Raw genomic sequence first — 13,875 nt, 5'->3', positions numbered from 1 at the left:
TGACAACTGTGAAGGAGATAATATAGAATAAAGCCATCTGCCTTTTATTTATCGATTTGTAGTACATATAGTTTATACAGTTTATATATAATCCATGTATTCCACGTGGTAATAGATGCATTAAAGTTCAATAAAAAGTATATAAAAAAAATTTGTTTTTGCTTTTTAAATTTAAAAAATTTAATTCTTAAAGCATCTTCAAATCTTTAATTGCTTATAATCTAATACATCATTCCATTGTAAAGACAGAATTTTAATCTTATTTCAAATATATAAATAAGTAAGAATGTATATCTATTTTAGTTATTTTGGGAATATTTTTCAAGTTAAACAGAATATTAAATTTACATTCCATGCATAAGCATAAAAATTATATAATCGTATCTAAATTTTGTAAATGTGAATAGCATCTTCTCGCATAACCGTTATATATAAATATTTTTACAATTTTAAGCGTTAAATTAAATCTTTTTAAAAGTTGAAATTTGACAACTTGTCTTATTCGACTTTATACGAATATACATCATACGGGTTAGAGGAGAATTCGCGCGCAGATGTTTGTAGAAAACGCGTAGAAACGAATTTCTAAAAATATATTTATAGGTACAATTTGGGGATCACATACATGCAATCACTGTATTGCATTGATAAGTTCCGAGTTTCGTTTCGTGTTTGCGACAAGGGTAGATATGCGGATCGCGCGCAATGCCAGGTACACGGACACGGAGCAAAATCGCATCAGCAGAGTGTACCTGTTATCGTCTTTTCCATGATATCGTGGAATATATCTGACAAGCATTGCGCAACTTTGATTGCGGTTTATTTGAATTGATGAATAGCGCGGCTATACGTGGCTCACAGCATCTGATTAAATTGTGTCAATCGCGGGAGTATGCTTTACGACGCTAGTTACAATTGATAATATAATGCGATGTCCAATAAATAGGACGCGCAATTTACACTGGACAATTCAATTGAAATAGATTACGTGATGTATTATGGTAATTGTCTCTCTCTCTCTCTCTCTCTATCGATGCGGAAATAACGAAACTTTTAAACATATTGACATAATTGAAGCGAAATATGGGAACAAGTACACGTCTCAACTATATAAAATAAACTTCAAACTGATATTAAGTATCTTCCAGCTGTTTCTCTAAAAAATGACTTTAAAAATTGTTAACATCTCATTACACTTATTTGGGCTTGAATATTTAACAAGATCCGTGTCGCATTTATCTCAAAAAATATAAAAATATTATAATATTTATTCTTTATTATATCTTAACTATTTTATATTATAAAAAAACGAAAAAATATTGAAGAATGCAAATTATGAATTATTTTGTTACATGAATAAATTAATCTGAATAGATAAAAAATATTAAATAAATATAATCTTTATATCTCTGTGACGCGATAAAATATATTTGAAATGTTCTTCTTCGAAGATCCTTTCGAAAACATGAATGTTTATCTATCTCGCAGCACTAATATATAGTGGACAACTACCGAAATCGATCGACTAGGCGGCTTATATCCGCCGACGATCTTGCAGGCGTGTTCTAAATACGGATCATCTATATATACATTTTCTCCATTCGTAAGATTCGAAGATTATTTTCAATCAGGCCATAGCGATAAGAAGATTTCTTTTTATCGAACATTTATCCATCGTTAAACATTTAACTTTATACGTGTATGCAATCGAAAAACGATTCTTATCGGGTATACAGCAAGAGAAAATAAGGGTTTCTTTATATTTTATTTCTTTATATTATATTATCGCGTATACAAGTCGTTCATACAAGTTTGTGAACATAATCATTCAGAAATCGCTCTTTAACAATAAGTGTCGAAAGATTTACCATTAACACATATGACATGTGCTAATATAAGTATTCGCTTTCTCTGAGAAAATTATGTTTTTTAAGAGTCCCCCGATGGCCTTTATCCCGTTTCCTTATAGTTATTTTTTTTTTTTGCTCTTATATCCTATATTTGAAATCCAAACATCATCCGGCAAAGGATAAACTATAGTCTTCAATGTAAACCAGATCGTATGTTACGATCGTCGTGTGTATCGTAATAGGGATAAGTTTTTGTTTTATAATAAAAGTCCGTCCCTATCCCCTGGAAAGCCGAAAATAAATCTTTCGCAATGTTTGTCAATGTGAAAATAGGGTTGCATTCATTTCTTTCTCCCCTGCTTATCCCGACCCTTAATATATCGATCGTTACTTGGAGGTCTGTCCAACCCACATTCGTTTCTAAAGATTTTTATAAAAAGCCGAATCCCCCCAATTGTAACAAATGGAAACTTATCGTCTCACGATATTCTACGCAAGTCATACAATATCGTTTTAATAATCTAATCGATTATTAAATATTTTTACAAGAATTATGAACCGCTTATCTTTCTGACGCGGTCGCAATAACATGGCGAACTCCGGGTATACATCCGGTTATCGGCAGCACGAGTTTAACGCAATCGAAGGCCGTGGCGACGATCAACGATAGCACTGCCTGTTGACTTAATGAAATCATTATTTATAGTATGGCCAAATAGACGTACACACATTCCGCGGAATTTCTATTGTCCGATACGGAGGCACGAAAGCTTCGGCGCGATACGATTCCACGGTATACGTGTAACATAAACGAAGTCTCACGTCAGATAGATATACATATATTGCAGCCGTATATACGCCACATACGGTCGAATGCAAACAGCCGTTGTGAAGTCTGGTGTGAAAGGGACGTTGACGAGGTCTATTGGAAATCTTTTCACAATGGGATAACGGGGGATCCATGTAGACGACGGAACGTTATAACGATATATCCGCATTAGGACAACCCGGTAAAAGAACGGCCGAGATACAGCGAATGTGGTGAAAAGCGCGCATTTTCGTCGCAAAAAGTTGCTCCCAAAATGTAGAAATCGAGAAAAAACGTCCTGGGAAAAATGGAAAAATTTTAAAACCTTTCCGAGTGCGAACAAATAATCGATAGTTCTAAAATCTTTTCGACGTTCTATCCTTGATATAGATATTAATATCGTTCAATTAATTTCTTATTTTTCTCCATTCATATAATAAACGTGTATAAAGTTTAAATGTCGCTGGAATAATTTTAACGAGAAGCTCGCGAGAAAAGATAGACGACATAAGAAAAGAGAGAAATCTAAAGACGATTGACAAGAATAAAATTGATAATAAAACTCGCTGGCTGACAGTTCTCGATAGATTAACGGTTTGTACATGTTACGCTTCTACCGATATCGCACAGGTTTTAGTTTATAACACACTCCTGAAAGAAGGATTTATATCGCTGAAACTCATCATGTGACTTTATCGTTATCTCGTATATAAAATGATTTTAAAGATTTTAATTAATCGATACCGACTTCAACAAATGTCTTCAACTTTATATTTAACGGCTACGGCTTCGAAAATTCAACTGCGATGTTCAATTTCTGTTCATCGTCTGTTCACTATTAGTTTGAATGCATCGAGCAATTTAACGATGGAACAAATCTCAATTCCGTAAATTGTCGTCTGTTATTCTCTAATGATCTGATCCTTGCTGACACAGCCAGAACTCAGGGAAACTTTGCTCTATAAGATCTCTGATGATTTATAGACTCTACAGGAGATATAGAAAAATGCACGACACAGATATCAATGATATCTCGAGTTGTACAAGTTAATCTGTAGAAGCTAATTAACACAGATACTCGGAATTCGCTTACTGAGACTTACCGTAAATGAGTCACGCGATGAATTAGGATTTATTTTTATAACACATTATCTTTCGTTGTTAAATCGGGAAATTAAAAGATTGCAAATGTTTTTATTTGTGGATAAGGGGACGCGCGATCATAAATGTAATTAAAGCATTATCACTCACGTATCTAGTACAATCGGACGTTATTACTGGATCAACCGTACGCTATATTATACACAAACGTGTATGTCATACGTGTACATATTTAATATAAATTTCTGTCAAATTTCTATATAAATCGATAAAGCCATTCGTTTCTGGTCAAAATCGATTTTGGTTGATTTCACCGTCTCGAGCTTCGTCGATGCTTCTGAAAAACTCATATCGAGCTCTAAATAAATTTGCGTCCGTAAAATATTAAAAATTGTTAAACCGATCGTTATCAATCGCTTATTTATTTTAACGATAATCACAGAATTTCCTACTGACACGCCGGGCGCACTAAGACGGATAAAAAGAAGCTCTGATAAACTCTCTTGACTGAATTAACGAAGATTAATTAATCAAGGGAGGAAATATTATGCTTGAGATCAATCTGCGTTTCATAAAATTAATCAAAGTTTAGATAAACTTTAAAGGCGAAAATGTGCAAACACATTAAGCATATTTATATCCCTCCTTTCGAGATAACGAATATATTATTCTTGCTCCGTTATTTTATTTTTGTAAAACATTAATTTAATATATTGCTATATATTATTTTCATATATATGCTTTTACATACGGCATATTTTTTACTCGTGACGAACAACGGGATCACCGTATCGCGTAGCAATATACTTATTCGCGGCAGACATACAACGTGTATCTACCAACCATTCAGCTTTACTCGATGTAAAGTGGTATGTCCTACCGAGCGGAACAAATTGCCACATTGTACGTGCGTTTCGCTGTCATTTGTTAGAAATCTACATTGCGCAGATGCAATTTCTTCTCTTCGATAAAAAGCTTGCGTAAACCTTAAATATATTTCAAACAGTTTTTGATTAATTTCAATTTGAATCATTAACATTCATTTCTAATTTAATGCGCGAATTTGCTTTAAATTTTAATTAAAATATCTCAAATTAATATTTATCTAAAATAAATTTTATTTTTTACATTTATACATATACGTGATACGATTGATTTTTATCTGTAGATTTTTAAAAGTCAAGGCTCAAATCGAGTAAATCTTTTTCAAGTAACATATATTTTATGATGCAAATTTTGTAATATATATAACCAATTCATAGTTTTAAATTGTCATAATCTTTATTTAATTACCAGCTATCCAAAAAAATGTTCAGCTCCTGATCGAGAACACGATCATAAATTCATTTTTAGATTTACAGGATGAGCTAGTATCGTTTCGACGACGAAGTGATAATAAATACGTGGTTGCTCGCTTAACGACGATGTTTCGCCTTTTCCAGAGCGAGCTTTTTTTCCCGAGGATTTTTAATCTTGTTGTAAAATGCACGGCCGCGAGGTTGCAAAAACTTTCGAACAGACGAATCTGATAACAATAATTGTTCCGCCGGGTCTGTGAACAGGTCGTAATGATATTTTTGCCAGTAGTTCGCTCTGAATCGAGTTCATCTATATGGAAAAGGATAAACGCTCTTATCATTCTCTTCGCATTTGAAGAGATATTTTTAAGTGTAAGAGAAATTTTTTTAAGCAATTTAATGTATTATATAAAAAAATTTAGTTCCATAAAATAATGTATCGTCAAAATTATAAAGGATCATGGATTTTGATTATATTGATACTGAGGATTGATACTTTCTTTCTTTATTGCGATAGAGACGGCTCTATCGAGATGTTATTAATCCTCGACTGTGTTCGATACATATTTTAGCTAAAAACCACGCAAAAATAACTTATTTAGAGTTTCATGTACGCCGTTCAAACTCGAAGCATCGAAAAAGTTTGAGGCAATGAAATCAACTAGAATTGATTGATTATAAAATAATTACTTTATCACTATCAGTACGCAAATCATGGCAATTTAGATGTATATTTACCGATGTATGTAATCGATAGTGGATTCATTAAGATATCTCGAAATAATTTTGAGAATTTAAAACTATATATTTGAAAATATGTAATTATTAATAAATAGTAAAGAAATAGTAAAAAAAAAAATTGAAAATAAAATTTGTTATTTTGCTAGTTAATAATTATAATTTTAAATTCAAAAATTATATGTCTCCTATTCTGTCGCTTCTCAAATATCTATAGGCATTGTATTCTACGGTATAATTAGTATTTCTGGATCGTAATTATGTATATGCATAGATACTATCATATATGACGAGAAGGGTCAGCTTGCATAAAGGATAATATCTTGTTGATTGTTTGGTTTGACGCCTTTAACCCTTGATCGCTTGACTTGGCATTAACCGAGGTCTTAGTGCAATCAGCCGTTAACATATCTCTACTATATTAGACTCTATATCCGTGTTTAGATTACATCTAAATAGGCATCATGCGGCTCGTTCCCACCTTCCTAAAAATAGCTCGAAAAAGAGATTGCTACCTAAATGGTAGTCGAACACTGACATTGAGTGTGAATTCTAATATCACTTCGAGATCCGTGATGTATTCGATTCGCAAACAGGGAACAGATTGGATAACATAATCATCATCACCCTTATCGGAAACTGGCGCTTTTCGTTGCTCCGACTAAATATCGATCCGCGGCTTGAATGTTCCGTGCGAGCAACACGTGCACCAGCCAGCCGACCAACGGCCGACCAACTCACCAACCAGGTCAACGTCGAGTACGAAGTATCGCTTGGCATTCGCACATACATCTCTCTCTGTTCTAGATAAATAATACATGCGTCCCCGCCGGAAGCGCGCCATCGCGCGCGGTCAAGTCGGTTTTGATGTCTTCGCTGTCAGATGACATCGATGACTTCCCTCGGGGAACTGAAAAGCTAAAGAGTGCAGGTGGAGCGAAGATTAGATTATTACGTGTGTGCCATAGAACGGCTATAATCTCATACCAGGATTGGGAACGTTACTCTATAAAAGTAACGCGTTACCACCGTTACTATTATTTTTTATAAAAAGTAACTCGTTACCGTTACTCGTTACTGATTTTAAAAAGTAACGCATTACACCGTTACTGTTACATAGAAAGTAACAATTCGTTACTTTTTCGTTATTTTTTTTTTTTTTTGTTTTTTGTAATGCTAAAATAAGCTATTAGATTGTAAAATTATTTAATAATCAATATTAAATGTAATAATCTATGTTACAAACTCTAAATTAGTTTCTATATGTATAGCAAGCGTTTTTTTTTTTTTTATTAAACTTATTTAATGATTCTAATTTTTTTTATGTTGATATCTTTACTTTTTAATACGCTTATCTTTATGGAAATTTAAATTGTGATTTACAAATTTCAATTTTGTCGAAAATTTTTATCAAACATTGTTTCTAAATATTGATAATATTATTAAGAGTGTATTCCAATATTCACTGACAGTATTGTAAAATCTATAATTTACATTGCTATAGATTTTCAGTATTGCCAGTGACTATCAGAATGCAGCCTATGATAGAAGACTAAAAAATATTTTTCAAAAAATACATCTGTCTATTGAATAGATATAAGATAACAAAGAACCAAAAAGTAACGGCTAATTCGTGACCGTTACCGTTACAAACAGAAAAAAGTAACGATTGTTACCGAAAAAAAGTAAGTGTAACTGTAATGATAATGAGAGTTACATTTTTTTTAAATAGAATATTCTTGTTTGTTGACAAAGGAAATAGGGATTAATTATTAGCTAGATTGCTCTATGATGACTGATTATGAAGTAATGATTGAAAAAGCACTGATATAAGCGATACTTGAACGAAAAAATCTAAATTTGACTTTTCAATTATATTTTTCTTTGAATTTTTTTCGTATTAATTGCATATTATTAACTGTTACCAGAATCTGACACGTCGAGGTTATTTTCAGAATTTGTTTCATTTTACTTAACATTATTTAAGATATTTTATGTAAACTGCTTTGGAATGACTTGCATATTTGGAACATACCAAATTTTTCTTCGGTCTTAACAAAAAATAAAATTCTACTCTATTTTTTATTTATCAGTCTTTCTCGTATTGTGCAAAGAAGGGAATGATCGATTAGGGACACAAGGGTGAAACCATTCCGAGTAATCAAGATAAGTGCATCCTATGCACCGCTACACATATGTAAATCACATACATGAGCATTTAAAGCGTTTGTCGCTGTGGTCTGATTACAGTTCACGACATGCTTTCCGCAAATGCAGTAGTAGATCCAGATATTACGAAACCCACGTCGTTTTAAAGAGGAATAATATAAATCTTTCGGAGATGTAAGATGTAATGAATTTTTAAATGAATGTTTCTCACTAAACGATTATTGCTAGTAATCTGTGAAATAAGAAAATATATTTTTTATTTCTAAAAACGTATCATGCTCGCGAATGTATGCATTTATCGCGCGGCTGACTATTCGCGGACCGTAACTACTGGCGCATCCGGATATCATTTACTGGTATTATACTACTACAGTTCTTTTTTACGTAAATCAATAAGAAATGGAAATAAACAAAGAGAATGTTTATTAAACATTATATAGCGTACAAATTTATTATAATTTAAACACTTTGTATATTTCATATACTATATTAGAAAGATCGATTGGGGAAAAAAAAAAAAAAAAAAAAAAACAGCAAACGAGAGAAATTTTTAATTGCAAATCGAAAAAATTAAGAAAGGTGATAAGTATAAAGACACGTGCTATTAGCAGCATATCTTATCATAATCCGTCGGTGCATCGCACTCCAACGAGTATTCGTTTCCGTTTCCGCGACGCGCGTTTACGAGCATCCCTGTCGAGCTGCCCTGTTTTCGGACGCGATGCCAAACGAGCCGCGCGCATAGAAAATTATCCGTCGACGAATATCATTGTTCGCGCTTTCTAGTCCGACAACATCGATCCGCATCCACTTGTCGGCCGCGCGTCCCACTGGAATAACACGCGTGACATGACGCGCTCCTCGGGGACGCATGGAATGTGCCTTTAACGCGACGCATCGCGTTAAAGCGTCCCGATTATAAGACACTCGAAAAGCTGCTTTTTCACGACGATCGAGTATGCAGGATAATTTCTATAAGAAGTAAGGCACGCATCTTAAAATGGAGGGGAGAGGAGGGGGGGGGAAGGGAGAAGAAAGTGAAAGCCAGACGATTGCGAAAAGACAAGAATATTACGTTATTTATAAACTCGATTCTCTAAAAAGATTTTTTACTATAATAATATACTGTATATTTTTTTGTTTTTTTTTACTATATGTATTGATTAAAATAAAGAATAAATATAGATCAATCTCAAAATTCTTCTTAACGTCATACAAGCAGTTGAATTAATTAAGCAAAATGAAATGCGAGTTCTTTTTAAATTATATTACTAAAATTGTGTAATTTATTTTCCAATTTCTTTCTTTTATTGAAGTTGCAACGCTAGATTTTTTTTTTTTTTTTTTTTTAATAATAATAATAAAAATAAAGCTTCTAAATTAGAGACTAAGGTCATTTGGATCAATAATATTTATGCGAATAGAGGGAAAAAATATCTTGAAATGCTTCCTCGAGGAAGCGGTTAACAAATTAGCGTTTTGAACATAATCGCGTGCCGGCTTTAAAATTATCCTGCGACCCCCCCCCCTCCCCCTCCCCCTCTCTCATTGTCTAAATTCGCCGACGTGCGATGTTATCTACGAATGCTGAAACGATTCATTAATAATTACACGCTGACCCACTGCCGCTTTTCGAGACTGCGCTGTTCTAGCGCTCTCTACTTAAGCGCTGTATTCAATAAAGTGCCGAGTGTTGCATCTTTCTACGATCTCACTATAAACGTGGATAACGAACGTGGATAAAATGATACAAAAAATTCTTCTTTCAATACATCAAAGATGCTTTAACAAATATATTTCTCAGAAAAATATTTCTCTCCCTCTCAAAAATTGGCATCTTTTTCAATTAATACGAATTCGAGTTATTTTAATAGAAATGTCTGATTTACAACAACATTAATAAGATATTCACTGTGTCTAAAGAAATATTTGATTTACAACAATATTAATAAGATATTCAATGTGTCTAAAAAATTACACAAACGCAACAAGTTCATTAGCTTTATTGTATTTATTCGATAAAAATTTTATATCATTTATCTTATAAAACTGCATGAGTCATTAATTTAAAATAAATGATATGCAACATGTTCTGTTTGATAGATACATAGAGTCCTCGTAACGGGCACTGATTTTCTCGCTAAATTGATGTAAATATATTATAGTCCCAGAGCGGAGCAACTCTCTTTAGGGCTTATCGAGTAACTTATAATTCTCTATATTCTAAATTTTACCAAAGAGAATCTACGTATTTTAGTAAATTTTCTTTATAAGCATATTATCTGTATTAGCTATATCAATTATGAAAATATCTTGCGGTAAAAAAAAAATCTATTTTAATTCTCTTTCATTCCGATTAACAATAAGAGAGAATCTAGATTTAAAAAAATCCAGATTTAAATTAAATAACAGAAACGCATTTACATTTTTATTTCAGACATTCTGCGTGGTGTCCAAGAGGTTTCGCAAGAACTACATCCATAGGTTTACGGCGACCAATAGTTGGTTCATATTCTCTCCGTGGAATCCTGTACGACGATTCTGCATCTTTCTAAGTACGAATCAGTACTTTGATTACGTGGTCATGACTACTATACTTCTTAATTGTGTCTTCCTGGCCATGACCGAAACCATGGAGGAAGCAGAGTAAGTATAAACTCGTCTCATGATTATGCAATAGCAATGACTAGTCGATTAGCGGTAAACTATTACTAAATGAATCTGTGCTTACTTATTTATGATATCAATATACCATACATGTAAAATAATATAATTGCATTTCTCTAAAAATGAAAACATGTATTTCTTAATAAATTTAAAATTAATTTCTTCTTAGAAAGAAATTTGATTAAAAAATTTTTTTTCTTGCTTTTAGCTTTTTAATTTTTAATGTTTAACTTGTAGGAATTAACAAAATGATCATATACCATGGGATACCATTACTAACATCTAAAATACATAAAATCATATATAAAATAATATTTTAACGCGTTAAAAATATGTACAATATTTACATAAAAATCTCAATTTCTTCTTTTTTTTTTTTTTGGAATAATAATATTTTTTATATTACTTTTTAAATATCTTGAGAATTATTAATCTCTTTATATAATATAATAAAGCAATACTTTTTATTGAAATTATAATATTGATAATAAATCTCAACAGTTCAACGCATGTGCGTGTCGCTCTCAACTAATTGCAAGCTTGAATTAGACTTCAATCAATTAATCGAAATCTGTGCATTCGAGGAGTTTAACGGCGAGGATTGACGAGTTCTTTTTAAACATGCAACCAGCCTTCATTTCATATGTGTTCACTTAGCATGTAATCCTCTTAAGCTAAGTATTCTCTAGCGAGTAACTCGCGACAGTTCTCGTCGTCAACTGCGGATAGCAATTCGTTTAACGTGCTTCCGCCGAATATGTCCCGCTATAATTTTCCGCAACTGCGACCTGAGCCGCGAAGGCGTGTCAAATTAACGAGCTTTTAGGATGGTGATTAAGTGATCTCTTTAAAGTTTGCTTCGTAAAGTTAATTGGCTTAACTCAATTAAGGATGAGGCTTTGATGTATGTATATTTTGAGCAAATAATTTACAATTTATTGAAAAATTTTTATTTTCTTATTAATATTATGAAAAAAAAAAGAGAAAGAAGAAACATCAAATTTAAAATTTATTTTTGATAACAAAGTAAATTCTCGATCGGAGTATTACCACAATACGAGTCTCGAACAACATCCATACTAAAAATATTTATAAGATAGCATCGTTTTATTTTAATGTTGTTGCATTATTTTATTTATTTCTGAATATAATGATAATACGGGAAACATTTGGAAATCGATAACTTAAATGCTCACGATAAGCATGCATGCGAAATGTTCATTAAAATCATTCGAGTCGCGCAAACTACGCGAGAGGAGAGAGAACCTCATCTTGCATCATACAAAAGCGAAAATAAAGGCGGGCCGCACCGCGGTTATTCCATACTCTCGGAACAGAATGCAGGCTGTGGGATGCACGCCGCTGCATCCGTGCAGGTATGGAATGCCGCAGGGCGCAACGTCCGAGATACGCAGATGGAGATTTAAAGATCTGCTCTCTCTCTCTCTCTCTCTCTTCTCATGCTGCACACCTTCTCGCTTCGATAAATTGGACTGAAATTCTTTCTTTGCCGGCATGAACGAAAGTCGAAGAGGCGGAGAAGAAAAATTAGCAAAAAATTCTCATTTTTAGCGCCAATCAGAATTAATCGGAGACCAATCAGAATTGTTAACTAATAAACAGAATTTTTTTTTTTTTTTTTTTTTTTTTTTTTTTTTTTTTTATATGTAGGAAACGCATTTTTAGTATTTTCAAAAATGAAATTAGAATTTTTCTCCATGTCTCTTGTATAACAGTCTGTGCGCAATAATTTAACATGTGTAACAGAATGTAATATAATGATTCTCATAGATTTTTCATGAAATTATTACTCTATTTATAAACATGATGTTCTTATATTACTGAAAAAATTAAATTGATTACTAGCAGTCTGTGTACTAAGTATATTTTTTAATCAATCGTATAAAAACATTATTGTGTATGTATGTGTGTGTGTGTGTGTCTATAATTAGTCGATTTCTTATTTATTTTTAATTATATACAAATATATAACTTTTCTTCAAGATCAAAAGAAAAAAATCAAAATTATTCATGATACATATCTCGTTATTGTTTGAATATTGAGATGAAAGATTTATAAATCGTAATTATGTATATTTTAAAATGCAGCAGTTTTTATATATCGAAAATATTATTCAGAAAATATAAAAATTTAATAAATTTCTCGAAGATAATAAAATTCTGAATGAGAAAGATAACTTTCATAGAATAAATCCATAGAAATTAATTAGTAATAAAATTGCGATAATTCGAGCATATTCTGTATATTTTGATTTCACGATAAATAGTATTGATATCGACAACAAATGTTAACGCACATTGATCCGATGTTCAAAGTAATTCAGGCATTTGCGATGTTTTTCATGTTCCAGATATGTCTTCCTAGGCATATACACGGCGGAAATGGTGATAAAATCAATAGCGAAGGGATTTATATTGAACAAGTACACTTATCTACGGAATCCATGGAATTGGTTGGACTTCGTGGTAATTACTAGCGGATACGCGACTATGGGGATGGAAGTTGGGAATCTGGCCGGTCTCAGGACGTTCAGGGTGTTAAGAGCACTTAAGACTGTATCCATTATGCCAGGTAATCTAGTGAATCTAATCTGGAGCATATACCATAATTTCCGACTTACGTCTGATTGATTGTTGACCTTTATCTTAATTGGGAAAAGTATAGCGTGAACAGAATCTTTAATCCTCGTCGTTAGTCTTTAAAAAAATCACTATCATATCTTTAGAATAATATACGCAATTTATGTAATTAATTTACATAATTAAGCATAAAAATAACAGAAACGAACATCGATATATCAGTACAGACACATATTAATCAGCTGCAGGATAAACCGAACCGTTTCGTGTTAATTTGAGTTTTAAATCAAACCCGCATTTACGTACATTTCGCTGAAATAAGCATAAATAATAGCTTTAGATTACAAAGAATTGTTCAATTTCGTGCAGTACATTGTGATTCATCCTGTTAATCCATTCGCGTGACAGTAACTAAATGACAGTAGCAATGGAACTCAATATTCGTTGCAATGCAGTTTATTATCTAGATATTTATATTTCTTTGGACATTTATAATTATTATCTTTATCTTTAAAATTGTATCACGTTAATAGGATCTATTCGATCGAGATTATAATATTCGACAACAGAGAACTCACAACACGATATTCTGCGTATATGACTAAACGTAATGCACGTGGTTTCTTCTGTCATCGCACATTAA

At 32.4% G+C, this 13,875-nt stretch overlaps 1 protein-coding gene across 5 annotated transcripts in view; it reads left to right on the top strand.

The window, feature by feature from the left end:
• The window catches only part of LOC138936532 (sodium channel protein 60E), a 54,074-nt gene that overhangs the window by 26,981 nt on the left and 13,218 nt on the right, over positions 1 to 13,875 (top strand). For all 5 annotated transcript variants that reach the window (XM_070301974.1, XM_070301972.1, XM_070301973.1 and 2 more), the window contains 2 exons: positions 10,402 to 10,610; positions 13,004 to 13,224. In XM_070301974.1, the coding sequence (XP_070158075.1) occupies positions 10,402 to 10,610; positions 13,004 to 13,224 (430 nt within the window). The remainder of the gene's footprint in view (positions 1 to 10,401; positions 10,611 to 13,003; positions 13,225 to 13,875) is intronic.

This window comes from Polyergus mexicanus, unplaced genomic scaffold, assembly GCF_030449975.1.
Source record: "Polyergus mexicanus isolate NDT 795.1 unplaced genomic scaffold, iyPolMexi1.0 SCAF_9, whole genome shotgun sequence".
In the NCBI taxonomy this organism is placed as follows: domain Eukaryota; kingdom Metazoa; phylum Arthropoda; class Insecta; order Hymenoptera; family Formicidae; genus Polyergus; species Polyergus mexicanus.
The sequence above is the reverse complement of the archived record's forward strand: the minus strand, read 5'-3'. Positions and strand labels throughout refer to the sequence as shown.